This window comes from Hyperolius riggenbachi, chromosome 10, assembly GCF_040937935.1.
Source record: "Hyperolius riggenbachi isolate aHypRig1 chromosome 10, aHypRig1.pri, whole genome shotgun sequence".
NCBI lineage: Eukaryota > Metazoa > Chordata > Amphibia > Anura > Hyperoliidae > Hyperolius > Hyperolius riggenbachi.
Genome location: NC_090655.1, coordinates 43136503 through 43150435, shown reverse-complemented (window position 1 = coordinate 43150435; position 13933 = coordinate 43136503). Strand labels below are relative to the sequence as shown.

Below are 13933 nucleotides of genomic sequence, written 5' to 3'. Positions count from 1 at the left end.
GGTTAGCAGATAATTCTAACTTCAATGGAAAAAAACCCTCTCTCTACATCTATCTACATGGACACATTTGTTGGTACCCCAGCAGTTCTTTGAAAAAGTGTTTCATGCCTCTTGAGTAGTCATTGAGTGAAAAGCAATTGCCCTGTCTATACCAGCCTGTTATTGATAAAGTATGTGATGGAGCAAAGCAAGTATGAAGAACTACTTGCTCTAAGAAGCAACATTCAGTGTAATTTGCCTTCTAAAAACAGAAGGTATTTGCGATAATGCAGCTTTAAAGAGGAACTCCAGTGCAAATAATGTAATAAAAAAGTGCTTCATTTTGACAATAATTATGTATAAATGATTTAGTCAGTGTTTGCTCATTGTAAAATCTTTCCTCTCCCCAATTTACATTCTGACATGTATCACTTGGTGACATTTTTACTGTGGGCAGGTTATGTAGCTGCTGCATGCTGTTTTGGCAGTTGGAGACAGCTGTAAACAGCTATTTCGCACAATGTAACAAGGTTCACAGACAGGAAACTGCCAACAGTACCTTGGTCCTCAGAGCTTCTTGTGGGAGGGGTTTCACCACAATATCAGTCATACAGCGCCCCCGATGGTCTGTTTAGTAAAAGCAATAGATTTCTCATGTAAAAGGGGGTATCAGCTACTGATTGGGATAAAGTTAAATTCTTGGTTGGAGTTTCTCTTTAAGTTAGCAACGGTGGCTTCCCATGAGGCATCACTCCTGAATATGCAAATTATCTCTTTATGCCCCTGAAGCCAGACTTGCATCCAGAACCGCTGCTGAATAGCAAGCCTATAGCTTATACATTTTACAGAGCCACAAAAAGCCAACATAATTATTTGCATATTCAGGAGTGATGCATCATGGGAAACCACTGAGTGTTGCTTTTAGTAGGAGGGATTTTCAGGTCTCTTTTAGTCCCCTATACTTTCCTAGTGGTACTGGGTCACCCTGAACTACTCGGGTATTCTGTTGCTCTAAAAAAATATATATAAAAAAAGGCCTGCATACATTTATTGGTACCCGTAGAAAACCTTGTCAATATCTGGATTAGCAGTTATTCTCCTGTGTCCTGTTAATACTCCAAGGGCCAATAGCCCCTTATTTCCCCATCCCTTTTTAGACAAAACATTGTATCCCCCCCCCCCTCTTCCCCTGTCTTCTTTAGCAACATTTACATTCCAGAGTAGGGATGATCACAGATATAAATTCTTCCGAGTTAATGCAAATTTATGTACATTTTTATGCAAATGTATGCAGTTTGAAAATGGACCAATCAATTTAAACTCCGGTTTAAATTGATTGGTCCTTTTTCAAGCTGCATATATTTGCATAATTTTGGAAGAATTTGCATCTCATTGGTCATCCCTATTCCAGAGCTCATGCTGGCACTCCTGTACATCCGAAAATGTCCAAAGCTACCTCCTTTCTAAGAATAGGACTATACACCAGTATACCAGTGCAAGCAATAACGTCAGAGATCATACACGGCTGCATATTTGATAATAAGAAAATGGTGGAATATGGGCGCTCCCTTCAATAACAATGTAAATATAGGGAAAGGGGTCATTTTTACGCTTTTCCTATTTATAGCAAAGATTTAAAAGTAAATGCTCAGTTGCAATAAATAAAAACATCTGTATGCTTTTATCGTCTTTATTCTGTTCTTCCTCTCTATACTTCTATCTTCTGGCATTTTTATCTACTTTTTCTCAGTTCTTCTTTCCCTCTGTTCTTCTATAATCTTGATTGCATATGCTGCATGCTGTCCATTCTCGCCATATCACCCCACAATAGTCATTAGAAGACCCGCTGGTGGCTTATTTGAATTTCCTGCCTGGAGTGCAGCAAGAAATTTAAAGTTAAGTCCCTTGGTGGGAAATTAAACATTTTAACTCATCTCTTAGCATTCCCATTCACCCATATTAATGGACCAGTAGGAATGCTCAGTGGTAAATACAAAAAAACGTAATGGTCTGTTGCGGGCTCATTTGCATTTTCCCACTGGGCCATTCCTAATGAACCACTGGCAGGGCTCCTGATTAGTATTGCAGTAGTATGTGGTGGGAGTGGACACCACGCAGCGGATGCAATCTTCATAACGGAAGATTAGAAGAACAAAAACCATAAAGGAACAGGAAAAGAATAAAGAAATACCAGAAGAAGATAGAAGTCTACAAAAGAAGAACACATGAAAATGAGGAAGGATACAGATGAAAATACAAGTACAGGTGAATAAAAACGGTTTGTTAACTTTTTGGAACCTGGAATATTAAAGTACAGGTAGTTCCCGGTTAACAACCCCGATTAACGGACTGTAGGGTTGTTTTTAACCAGTATCTGTTCTTAAAGAGAACCAAAGAGACAAAGCACCCTCATGTATTTTACCCTATAAATCAGTGGCAACATTAGAGAAAACACCTACCCTGCTCTCTGTTTCATTCTTCTCTGCTAAATCTGACTGTTATTAGCTCTGATAAGAATCCCGGACTGCGCACTCAGTCTAGCTTTGCCCGGAATGATTATAGTGGAGTCATTATAGCAGAGCCAGAAGGGGGCAGGCTTGGGCTTGAAAAGACACCAGAGAAGACAGATTATAATGATTCCTGAACAAAGCTAGACTAGATGCTCAGGTGGGGATTCTTATCAGAACTGATAACAATCAGATTTAGCAGAGAAAAATTAAACACAGAGCAGAGTAGGTGTTTACTGTCATGTTCCCACTGATTTATAAGGTAAAATACATGAGGGTGCTTCATCTCTGGTTCTCTTTAACCTCCTGAGCGGTATGGACGAGCTCAGCTCGTCCCATCACCGCCGGAGGCTGCCGCTCAGGCCCTGCTGGGCCGATTTTTATCAAATAAAGTGCAGCACACGCAGCCGGCACTTTGCCAGCCGCGTGTGCTGCCTGATCGCCGCCGCTCTGCGGCGATTCGCCGCCGCTCTGCGGCGATTCGCCGCGAGCAGCGGCGAAAGAGGGCCCCCCTAGCCGCCTGAGCCCTGCGCAGCCGGAACAAAAAGTTCCGGCCAGCGCTAAGGGCTGGATCGGAGGCGGCTGACGTCAGGACGTCGGCTGACGTCCATGACGTCACTCCGCTCGTCGCCATGGCGACGATCTAAGCAAAACAAGGAAGGCCGCTCATTGCGGCCTTCCTTGTTTATTATGGGCGCCGGAGGCGATCGGAAGAACGCCTCCGGAGCGCCCTCTAGTGGGCTTTCATGCAGCCAACTTTCAGTTGGCTGCATGAAATAGTTTTTTTTTAATTAAAAAAAAACCCTCCCGCAGCCTCCCTGGCGATCTCAATAGAACGCCGAGGAGGTTAAAGAGACTCTGAAGCGAGAATAAATCTCGCTTCAGAGCTCATAGTTAGCAGGAGCATGTGTGCCCCTGCTAAACCGCCGATATCGCGCCGCTAAACGGGGGTCCCTTAACCCCTAAACCCACCCCCACAAGACTTGGTTGTAGTCTTGGTCGTAAATCTTCCCTTCCTGGAGGCAGGGCTAACGGCTGCAGCCCTGCCTCTAGTTGCGTCTATCAGACGCGCATCACCGCCTCTCCCCCGCCCCTCTCAGTGAAGGAAGACTGAGAGGGGCGGGGGAGAGGCGGAGATACGCGTCTGACAGACGCGCGTGGGGCAGGGCTGAGGCGGTTAGCCCTGCCCCAATGCGGAAGCGCTCCCCCGCTTTACGGAGGGGATTTGGGGGTGAAGGGACCCCCGTTAAGCCGCGGGATAGCGGTGGTTTAGCAGGGGCACACATGCCCCTGCTATCTATGAGGTCTGAAGCGAGATTTATTCTCGCTTCAGACTCTCTTTAAGTAGGAACACTGTGCCATCTCTTTCCCCTGTACCTTCTCTGTGTCCCCCTGTATCTGCTTATACAAGATTAAAAAGGCATTTTTTCTTGTAGTTTTTGATAAAATTGATTTTACAAAAACTCAAAGTCCAATTTGAAATTTTTTTTACTTGTTCCTACAGAACCCATGCTTGTTCGTATCGGCGGGATGTTCGTAAGTCGGGGACTACATGTATCTATCTCAATGAAACATTTGCTATTAATTGTTTGCTATAGATAGGTGGTGGTAGTGGTTCCTTCACAGAATGGGAGGCTAAAAATGCTTTGTGTAGATAGGCCTCAAAGAAAAAGAAAGAGTTTGACAAACTGGGAACTTTATTTTCTAAATTCTTCCACAGGAGAGAAGGAAAACACAGAGAAGCCCATTCTGCACGTATTTAGATATAACAGCCTGCCTAATTCTTCCTTATCTGCTAATAATGAGCCACTGTAATTTGAGCTGTCATCTCGGTCTGATCTGTGCCGAGGTCTTGCTGTGCAGACAGGCTATATGTAAACACAAGGGGTCAACCATTTCTGTGCTCCCATGAAACCAAGAGGTAACCACTCTGCAGAATCGCAGTAGGAGTTCTATGGGCAGCGACAAATGTTTTTCTGTAAAAGGTTAATATGCTAACACCATTTTTACTGAAATGACATTCACCTATGGCAGTAGAAACATTGGACTTGCCATGTCTGGCTTTTCAGCAGCTGCTGATAGTGTGGATGCTGAGCTCACCCTTTATTGACTAGCGAGTTACGGACTCGGGATAAACAAATAGCCAAAGATGTCAGATGTTCTGAAATATATTTATATGTTTAGGTCTCCGGTGAAGCCAGAAGGTTGGCATAGCAGCCATAAGCTACGGAGCTTCTAAGGATGTGGAGAAAGACTATTTTCATATCCCTCATTGACTTCTTTGGCGCCACGCCTGCGCTAATCTTTCCTTCCAGTTTTTATACAATAGTGCATTTTTTGTAACAAAAGGAAACAAAAACAAAACAAAACACAAACTGGCAACATTCCAGCAAGTCATTTCAAGCAATCCTGTTTTCTTTGATTTAAAGGTGGCCATACACTCATCTATTTTCCCATTCAGTGCCCTGTATATGCAATTCATCTGCTGGGAATAGATTCCCCAAAATCTCAGACTGATTGATTTTTGATCCATTTTGGCCAAAAATCGATATAAAGCAGGTGTGGGCAAATACTTCTTGGATTGGGCTACATTTCTCTAGAATGCAGCCCAATTTTACCGGTTCTCCCTCTGGACTCGAGCACCCGGGGAATGATTGAATGATTGGATGTAACTCATTCCAGCCGCGATCTCAATGGCAACATGTATCACGATGGTGTGTAATGAGGATGTGTCACATGATGCTGCCGTTGCCATAGAGATCCCCGCTGGAATGAGGGTTTGGGTAAGTGCATTTGTAAGGACGGTGGATGGGAGAGGACGGGAGGAGAGGAATCCGGTCCTCTAGCTATTGTCCAGCTCTAGTGTGCCCAGGCCTGATCTTAAGTATCGATCGGAAGGGACGGAAAAGTTAGGTCGATTGGGGGGGGGGGGGATTCCTTCTGAATCTATTCTTTTTGGAAAGGAATAAATAATTTTGGAACATTGTATGGAAATCTATAGGTGTATGGCCAGCTTTACAATTCTGTAGTTTGCAGCGGAAGCTTTCTGTGCAGACAGAAGTCTTCCTCCACAAGCTACATATCACCAGCGATCTCATTACTTATGCACTAGTCTGATGTGCATCAACTTGCATTTCAAATTTAGACCTGTCAACAGATGACTCATGCTCCAGTCAGACGTCACCACAACACCATGCGTCTTACAAGAACCGGCATCTACTTCAGAGCTGTAACAGTGCAGAAAACAGAATACCTCTTTACTGTCATAGCGTCGGCGCACCAACTCCTCGGGGTGATCCATGTATTCCAGAGGTGTAAAGTGTCTCGGAGATTCAGAATCTATCATAAAACAACAGAATTCTGTCAGTACACAGCAGTTATGAGCGAGACACAGACAGATGAACAGAGGCAGCACGAGAGACAGAGTCAGTCACTTGTCTAAAACTAGGAAGAGCAGCACTGCAACCAAAATTCTCCAAAAACACGTGTGTGATCCTGCTGACACCAAGCAAAACAGCATGGGAGAATATTGCAAAATATATGGACAGCAATTTGGTGCAAACAAGATGATGCAGTCTCAATCAGGACAAGTAACATTAAAATATGTATACAGAGTATTTGGATTATGCATATTCCAAATACATATCCATGCACAAAATAATTTGTGTATCTAGTTTAGCCAATGAAGCAGCCATGTTTGTGTCTACACAGATCAAATTACATTTGTGATTACTTGAAGATGAGGGGAAATTAGACAGGCTCTTATCTCTAAACACATAGAGGGTCCATTACTCTGTTTTTCTTGTGTCCTGCACAAGAGTTTAGGTCCACTTTAAAGGATACCCGAAGTGACATATGACATGATGAGATAGACATGTGTTTGTACAGTGCCTAGCACACAAATAACTATGCTGTGTTACTTTTTTTCCCTCTCTGCCTGAAAGAGTTAAATATCAGGCATGTAAGTGTCTGACTCAGTCCTGACTCAAACAGGAAGTGACTACAATGTGACCCTCACTGATAAGAAATTCCCCTTTTATCTCTTTCTTGCTCTCAGAAGCCATTTTCTGCTAGGAAAGTCTTTTATAGTTGGAATTTCTCATCAGTGAGGGTCACACTGTAGTCACTTCCTGTCCGAGTCCGGACTGAGTCAGCCACTTACATACCTGATATTTAACACTTTCAGGCAGAGAAAAAGGAACACCGCATAGTTATTTGTGTGCTAGGCACAGTACATACCCATGTTTATCTCATCATGTCACATGTCAGTTTGGGTATCCTTTAAAGACATCATGAAAAGATGGGACTTTTGATAAACTAGGGGGAAATGATCAAAAATCTTGTATACCACAAGGAACTATGTGATCTGTGTTTTGTTGTATTCCTAAACGAGACTGCATCATAAGTAGATTCCTTACTAGGATATCTAAACTATTTTTCTAGGTAAAGGGCACCTTTCACAACTAAACAAAATGGCTGCCTACACCAAGTAAAGGTGAAAGGTACACTTTAAGTTAGAGATCACAATGCCCAGGTTCAATACCTGGGCTTGAACCAGATTATTAGTCTTATAATTGGATAACTCTATTAAGACATCGCTCTTTGGATCAGACGCATGTGAATGTCAGCTCAGAAGGAACACAGACGGCAAGCACAGATGTGGATTCAAGAGGAAATGAGGATGAATGACAGGAAGAGATGGTCTGTCACACAGATGAATTGTCACATATTGCCAAGATGCAGAAAAACTCCACCTCCAGTGACTGCTCCACCCTCACTCGGTTGACTGTTGTTGTTTGAATCCAAATTGTAACATAAAGGAAATGAGACAACATCGCTGTTAGAGTTAGAATAGTGCTCTAGGTGGACATGGTCAAGATTGTTAAGGTTTACACCGCTCAGCCTCTCCACAATGCAATATGAAGACTGCCGTGTAGGAAGACAAGGCTTCTCTTCCATCCCATTTGGAGGCTGTAGTGCTCCATCTAGTTGGCTCTCTGAAGTTGACACAACCACGTCATCCTGTTTCTCTGAGGCATCTGAAGGTTTTTTAGGACCATCGTGTAATGGCTTTTTTAACTTGAAAGGAAGAGGACTCATGAGAAACATGTTCCTCTGAAGCATCAGCCGTTCCGTTTGTGAATCAGATTTGGCCTCCTTGGCCATTTTCTGTTCATGCCTCCTTATAGTTGTAAATCTTGTATAGGAAGCTGGGCAAGAGCTCTTGCAGGTGTTCATTTTATATCTTTGGAGAGGCTTTACAGTATTGTTGCAACTGTCAGTGGAGGTGTTGGAAAGCTGGTCGGTCTCATCTGTGCCAGCAGAAAGAGCATCTACTAAGGCATTGTCACTCATGTCAGAACTCATGTCCTCCACGTTACTGCTAGGTGTGGAACTTGTGTTAGCTTGCTGCTGGGTGTCCTCTTCGCATCCTTTCTCCGGGGTCTCCACAAGTGACTCAGCAGAGCAGGCAGAAACAAGCTCCGTTGTACATTGTGATAGTCCGGTTGAAGCCGTTTGTCCATGAGATAAATCTAGGGATGGCATGGATCTAGATCTCTGAATTAACTGCTCAAACGCCGTGACACGGGATGATACGGTGTGCTTTGGAACGCGGTCGTAACCCTCGAGTCCAAATTTATGGCATGATCTAAGCTTTCCTTCCTTTTCAAAATTATTTGCTATATCTCTTACACTGGAACAAGATGAGGAACTCTGCAAGGTAGATCGGTTAATATGATGCATATCTTTGTACATAGTGTTGAATTCAGAGCCCCCTGACCTGAAACCAGGGGGAAAGGAACATTTTTCAGAGTTCAAGCCATACTCTTGCAGGCTCATGGCGCTGCCCGACTTTACCTTATATTCTTTACAAGATTTGGTGAGCATATTTTCCACGATCCCACCAGATTGCTTCAGGCACGTACGCTTGTTGTCAAAGGATGAAGGCTCTAGTAAGTTCTCACAGCTCTGTGCTTTCTGCTGAGCCAGCGGGACACTTGGTTTGTGGAGGTAGGGATCTTGAGTGGCCACTATAGGTTTGAATCTGGATGGAAGAATTTCAGCTATGCACGCTTTCGCAGCGGTCAAAGAGGACTTCTGCTTATACAGGCTGCCTAACATATTACTAGGAGTACATGCTCTCTTGTTAAATGAGGAAAGTGAAAGCACATGAGCATTCCCACCTGTGGAGTCCATACGCAAGCATGCAGAGTAAAATAAAGGCATTGTGTTAATGTCACAGCAATTACTGGAGACAGTGGTACAACTATGCAGTCAAGCCTGACCAGTTTTCATTCAATACTGACCATTAAACCCTGCTTTTCAAAAACACAGTGGCATGCCTTATATCAATTTCCACTACATCACCAAGGGATAATCTGTGAAACTGCCTTAACGTTCTACATTCTTACATACAGAACTTGTATTTCAGCTCTGTACTGAGTTGCCTAGCTGAGGTTTAGCTTTTTCAAAAGATCACTAAGCATTAATTGTATTTTTCAAAAAAGATCTATGAAAATTTTAAAAGTGGTCAGCGCTTCCCTTCCCCCACCCCACCCCACCCAGCATAGAAATACTAGTACAACCTTACAAAATCATGGGATATACCTTATTTTCCAGTGTACACCCTTCTCTCTTTCCCTGTATGGAGGTGGAGTGCTGCATCGTAACACTAAGGTAGGGGTCACACTCGCTCCTACATTTTTCAGTGCAACGTCATGGTTTCTGGCGCTTTGCAATCAAGCTTGGGATTGCGTTTTACCAGTCCTTGTTTTGGGGGCGTTTGTCTACAATTTCCCATTTTGCGCCAAAATACAATGCAATTGGGAATGCAGAAAAAAAGCAGATAGCTGTCCAATTTAAAATGTGGGGGGAAAAAAAATAAAAGCAAAAGGGAACACAATAACCAAAAAAAAAAAAAACCAAGATTCCAGAGCGGGCCATTGACGTGACCATATCACGGTTGTGTGTTTTTTGCCACATGTGGAAAAAACGCTTGCAAATCTAGGAAGTGTGAACCCTGCCTTAATGTTAGCCTCTTGCACTGCCTTCTGGGGAGGAAGCACAGCCTGGGCTGTCACTCCCCCTCCCTCTTGCCGAACCTTATGCTGCTACTTACCTGCCCTTCTGTAGAGCATTTTAGGAGGGGGCCAGGCCTAGGCTGCCACTCACTCTCCACACCTGAAAAGCTCTATGGAGGGAATGTAAGTTGTGAAGGGGAACTGGCATAGACTGGAAAAAAGTAATCTCCAATTCCATTTAAAATATTGTATTTACTTGCTGGGGGGTGAGGGCACCTCACCACACAAATCTCCTGCAATTCTAAAACAGATACAAAATCTCAGTGCAGTCTTCAGGTGGCCATACACAATACAACCAAATCTTGATTGCCACAACCATAAAATGATCGATTTATAAAAGAAAAAAAAATGATCGATTAGTATAACTTTTCTTTCACTCAACATTTCTCAATTGATTTTGTAGAACATTTAATATAAACAAGGAGTGGGTAAGGTCTATTTGGTCAAACTTTTTGTAAAAAAAAATAAAAATAAAAAAATAGAATAGTACAGTAAACTGTACTCACCTAAGCAATACACCAGTAAACAACATGCTTGCCTTTGCAGGCCAAGATGTAAGGGCTGGTGCACACCAGAGCGCTTCCTTTTTCCACAAACACAAACTCGGGTCCTGCAACATTTTTGCAGATTTCTAAGGGGGTTTCTGCCTCAATGTAAAGTATAGGAAAGCGGAAAATTGCTCTGAACAGCGCTAGATCAGAGCTATTTTCCAAGTGTTTTTGTTACAGAAGCTGTTCAGTTACAGCTTTACTGTAACAAAATATGAAAAAATGCTATACCAAAATGCTCCAAAAGACGCCAGGCATGTTTAGAAAATCGCTCCAAACATGTCTAGAATCGCTCTGAAAAACCTATTACAGTATTAACTGTTAAAAAAAATAAGTACAAACCCAGGAAACAGAAACTGTTACAAACTGCGTCAGATAACACAAAACAGCATTCAATAAAACATCATTAAAAAAATAAATAAATACAAATAAAGCAAAATGAAGAACCAGATCAAGTATGGCCACCTATAGAGTATCTGCAGCTCCTGTGGAAAAATACTTTAAGACAACACAGATATAACAATTTATAAACGTGAAATAATTCCATACAAGGGTGCGTTTTGTCACATCTTTCCCAGTTGCGCAGGTATGAGCCAGGAAAAAGTTTCAGTTTACACACTGTAGCTGAAGCCAGTCGATACAGGATTGTGCAAATATATGCAAATGTATGCAGCCTGAAAATGGGCCAATAAAATCCTGTCAAAGTGGTATTTAATTGGTCTATTTTCAAGCTGTATACATTTGCACACACTGTTAGCATAATCCTGCATCAACTCAAAAACAAGGTTTGTGCATTATGCATAAGGGTTGTGTGACAGGAACAACCACCAGCAGACTGATTTACAAACTCAAATCTTTCCCTCAATGTGTGTTTATGCCTATGGCAGACATACCAAATCCAGAAAACATGTATCCAGGAGCACCCACTTGATGCTCAGCAGTAGATGAGTGTGTGCCCAGATCCTCACCCTTGTACCACAGGGTCAAAGCAATCCACAGTCCACAAAGGATCGGCACCACACAGTATATGTATCAAATAGCTCTTAAACTTTTATTGCATATTGAAAGTTGACAGGCAGCGACAGCCCGCTGTTTCGGCCTGGGAGGCCTTTATCAAGTTGCCAAGAAATGTCAAATACATACAAATGTCACAAATCACCACTTATATATCAATAACTCCGCCCCTAAGGCGGATCACCCTAGTGCGTGCAGATGGGGTAACAGAACAACCTGCGGACCTGATGGGAGACTAAATGAGCATAAACATAACCACCCACTGGGAGTATACAAGATTTAAATTTAAAGTTTCAAACTCACCAATCAGGAGTCGGATCCACGGCAGAAACCGCCAGCTCCATCCACCCAGGACGGCTTGTATGTGCGCATCACGGACAGCGCGCCGCCGCTATGCAATCAGCGGCGGCGCTCGCTGTAAGCATTGCCGGTCATGTGACTAAACACATGGCCGGCTGCAACCAATCACCTGCGCCCAAGTCTTAGCCAATGGGGGACAGCCGGCCTCGGACCAATAGAGGCAGGGGGCGTGTCAGTGAGACCGGCAATGCTTACAGCGAGCGCCGCCGCTGATTGCATAGCGGCGGCGCGCTGTCCGTGATGCGCACATACAAGCCGTCCTGGGTGGATGGAGCTGGCGGTTTCTGCCGTGGATCCGACTCCTGATTGGTGAGTTTGAAACTTTAAATTTAAATCTTGTATACTCCCAGTGGGTGGTTATGTTTATGCTCATTTAGTCTCCCATCAGGTCCGCAGGTTGTTCTGTTACCCCATCTGCACGCACTAGGGTGATCCGCCTTAGGGGCGGAGTTATTGATATATAAGTGGTGATTTGTGACATTTGTATGTATTTGACATTTCTTGGCAACTTGATAAAGGCCTCCCAGGCCGAAACAGCGGGCTGTCGCTGCCTGTCAACTTTCAATATGCAATAAAAGTTTAAGAGCTATTTGATACATATACTGTGTGGTGCCGATCCTTTGTGGACTGTGGATACCAAATCCAGACACATAACATTTCTATTGCCCTTTTCTCCTGGCGGACTCAAAGTGCTTTAGAGCTGCAGTCACTTAGGGTGCGCCTCACGGGCGACCAGGAGCATTAGAGAGCCTTGACCAAAGACTCTTTACTGTTTTATTTACTGGCTTCAGCCTGGATTTGAACACTGGTCAAAGGCTCAAACTCTACATCAAAGGCAACACCCTCAACCAGTACACGATATCCAGCTGCCTCAGCGTGATTTACCTTAAAGGGAACCTTAACCGAGAGGGCTATGGCTGTTTCCTTTTAAACAATACCAGTTGCTTAGCAGTCCTGATCAGGGCTGCTCAAATCCGGATCTGGGAGATATCTGGATAGTTCTATCCAGATATCTCCCAGTTACCTGTGCGGGGTGGGGTAAATCTTACCTGTGTGACGTCTTCTTTGGTCCATCCCTCGGCACCTCCCACGATGCGGTCCAAGCGGCGGTCACGTGATTAAAAACACTTCCTCCTTTCGGGTTGAAGGCGGAAGTGTTTGTAATCACGTCATGTGCGTGGATCGCTTCGTGGGAGGTGCTGAGGGATGGACGAAGAAGACGTCAGACAGGTAAGATTGACCCCCCCTCGCCCAGGTTTACTGGGAGATATCTGGATAGCAACTATCCGGGTATCTCTTGGATCCGGATTTGAGTAGCCCTAGTCCTGATGACATCTTTGGCTGCAATAGTGGCTGTATCACACCTGAAACAAGCATGCAGCTAATCCAGTCTGACTTCAGTCAGAGCACCTGATCTGTATGCCTGTTCAGGGGCTGTGGCTAAAAGTATTAGAGACACAGGATCAGCAGAAGAGTCAAGCAACTGGTATTATTTTAAAGGGAAAATCCATATCCTTCTCAGTTTAGGTTCCCTTTAAATGTGGTCATCACAAAAGGTCAAATAACCCTTCCAGTTTTCCCTCCAATAGTTGGTCAGTGGACAGTGGCACCAATCACACACACGAGATTACCGCCCAGTCCAGCCAGCACACAGCTTAGTAGGGCTGCAATTGTCGTGTGTGACATTTTGTAGCATCCTCGTAAAGAACAGAGGCCTGCAGTAATCTTCAGAGAAACCCACTCAGCACAAAACACCTTTTTGTGACTACATCTGATTTGGCCACACTCAGCATTCTTACTAATGAGGAACATGACAAAGGTCATGCGGGGACTGCACATAACAAATGCAGTCATTGTACAATGTTCCACTCTCCCTGATCTTTTCAGAGTAAGCACCGATTGGCCAAGTTATTTTTTTTTGCCACTAATAATCCAACTAATGGCTAGTTTGGTCCATGGCCTTACCTGCTCTGGAAACCAGCCAGTATCTGGCACCTTGGTGGTAAACAGTCATGAAACAAAACACTAGTGTTATCAGTCTTTCAGAGAACTAACCCCTCCCTGAGACTTTCCAGCTCCGGGGCAGTGAAGTTAACCTAATTTGCTGGGTCGTTGCCCTCAGTGAACTCCACTACACTTTCCATTAGATTAACGTTTCTAAAAAAGAGCCAATTGTATTTTACCATCACATTAGAGAGAAAGAACTACTTTATACTATGTTTCTTTAGGGAAACAACCAGACTCACTGTAGGAGTACATCTATCTAGAAGAAAAATCCATAAGTTTGGACATCACCTCAAGAAAAATGGGAAGTTCCTTAATTTTTTTTTAAAAACACAGAAAGGGCACAATGTTTCAAGACTTGACAGCCCCTCGTCTGGTGCACCTGATGAAGGGCTGTGAGTGCCAAAAATGTGCCTATTCTGTGGTACCCAAACATAGA

At 43.7% G+C, this 13933-nt stretch overlaps 2 protein-coding genes across 47 annotated transcripts in view; both read right to left on the bottom strand.

Moving 5' to 3' along the window:
- Positions 1–13933, bottom strand: part of SORBS1 (sorbin and SH3 domain containing 1) — a 351749-nt gene that overhangs the window by 58043 nt on the left and 279773 nt on the right. For 45 of the 46 annotated variants that reach the window (XM_068258094.1, XM_068258093.1, XM_068258095.1 and 42 more), the window contains one exon: positions 5740–5825. In XM_068258094.1, coding sequence (XP_068114195.1) covers positions 5740–5825 — 86 coding nt within the window. Of the gene's footprint in view, positions 1–1628; positions 1851–5739; positions 5826–13933 lie in introns of those variants that run through there. The other variant, XM_068258120.1, reaches the window with a different exon arrangement.
- On the bottom strand, positions 7101–8886 carry LOC137536093 (sorbin and SH3 domain-containing protein 1-like). The gene has a single exon (XM_068258130.1). It carries the CDS (start codon positions 8712–8714, stop codon positions 7209–7211), a length of 1506 nt encoding a protein of 501 aa, XP_068114231.1. The 5' UTR covers positions 8715–8886; the 3' UTR covers positions 7101–7208.